General features: G+C 48.0%; 2 protein-coding genes across 2 annotated transcripts in view; both read left to right on the top strand.

Annotated features, from left to right (window-relative positions):
- The window catches only part of LOC123961919 (prostasin-like), a 30,575-nt gene that overhangs the window by 14,772 nt on the left and 14,826 nt on the right, over positions 1–977 (top strand). The gene's annotated exons all lie outside the window — the stretch shown is intronic.
- LOC123962207 (trypsin-like protease) overlaps positions 146–977 on the top strand; it is a 5,036-nt gene continuing 4,204 nt past the window's right edge. Inside the window, exons 1-2 of the mRNA XM_046038216.1 lie at positions 146–376; positions 458–707. Of these exons, the coding sequence (XP_045894172.1) occupies positions 257–376; positions 458–694 (357 nt within the window). The 5' untranslated portion in view covers positions 146–256 and the 3' untranslated portion in view covers positions 695–707. The remainder of the gene's footprint in view (positions 377–457; positions 708–977) is intronic.

Here is a 977-nt window from a genome sequence, read left to right on the forward strand (position 1 = left end):
CTCTCTAGGTGCATCTCAGGTCGTTTCCTCGCTTGAACCGGAAGTTGTTCTGCTCCGCCATCTCACAGACCGCCCCAAAGCTCTTATTTTTGCTCTGCGGAGCAAGGATCGATCTGTAAGGAGCCATTAATGAGGATTCAAACAGCCTTTCGTGGAAGTCTTTATTAACTGACACGCCACCACATTTCACCGCTTGTGGTGTTTACTAAACTGAATTTGTGTCTCTTCAGTGTCCCTTCCATCCCCGGGTAACCTCATGGAGGTGCAGCTGCCGATTGTGGGTAACAGAGAGTGTACCTGTACCTTTGGACCGAGCATCATCACAAGCAACAAGATGTGCTCCGGGTTCAGTGCTGGAGGGATGGACATCTGTCAGGTGATCATTTTTACGCCTGTGTTTGTGTCCAATTTCACATTTTTCAAAGAATCCTTCTCTAAGATGTTTCTTTCCTTAAAGGGGGATTCAGGAGGTGCGCTGGTGAGCAAGCAGGGCGGTCGCTGGATCCAGGGGGGAATCGTGGTCTTTACCAGTAGTCTGGGCTGTGCCGTGCCTAATATCCCATCAGGCTACACCCGGGTGTCCCAGTATCAGTCCTGGATCAACAGCCAGATCACCAGCAACCGGCCAGGCTTCTACACCTACACGTCCACTGGGACTGACGGTGACCTCAGCGTCACCTGTCAACCACCATGAAGCACACACTAATGTAAGTGCCAGCCCTGTCCAGACTTTGATTTTAGCTCATTTCCTGGTATTCACATCTAGATGTGTTAAACAACTCAGGACAAACCACTGTTTGTTTGAACCCACCCATTTTTCAAGTGAGCAAAACTATTGGAACATGTGACTGACAGATGTTTCTTGTTGCCCAGGTGTTGCCTTTTAGGTTGATTGTCCAAACATTAAATAGCTCTGCATGACTAGGCTAAGTTTTCATCCTTGGTTCAAACCTATAAAGACTGCATTTCCTGTTAAA

The sequence above is a fragment of the Micropterus dolomieu genome, linkage group LG02, assembly GCF_021292245.1.
Source record: "Micropterus dolomieu isolate WLL.071019.BEF.003 ecotype Adirondacks linkage group LG02, ASM2129224v1, whole genome shotgun sequence".
Taxonomy (NCBI): domain Eukaryota; kingdom Metazoa; phylum Chordata; class Actinopteri; order Centrarchiformes; family Centrarchidae; genus Micropterus; species Micropterus dolomieu.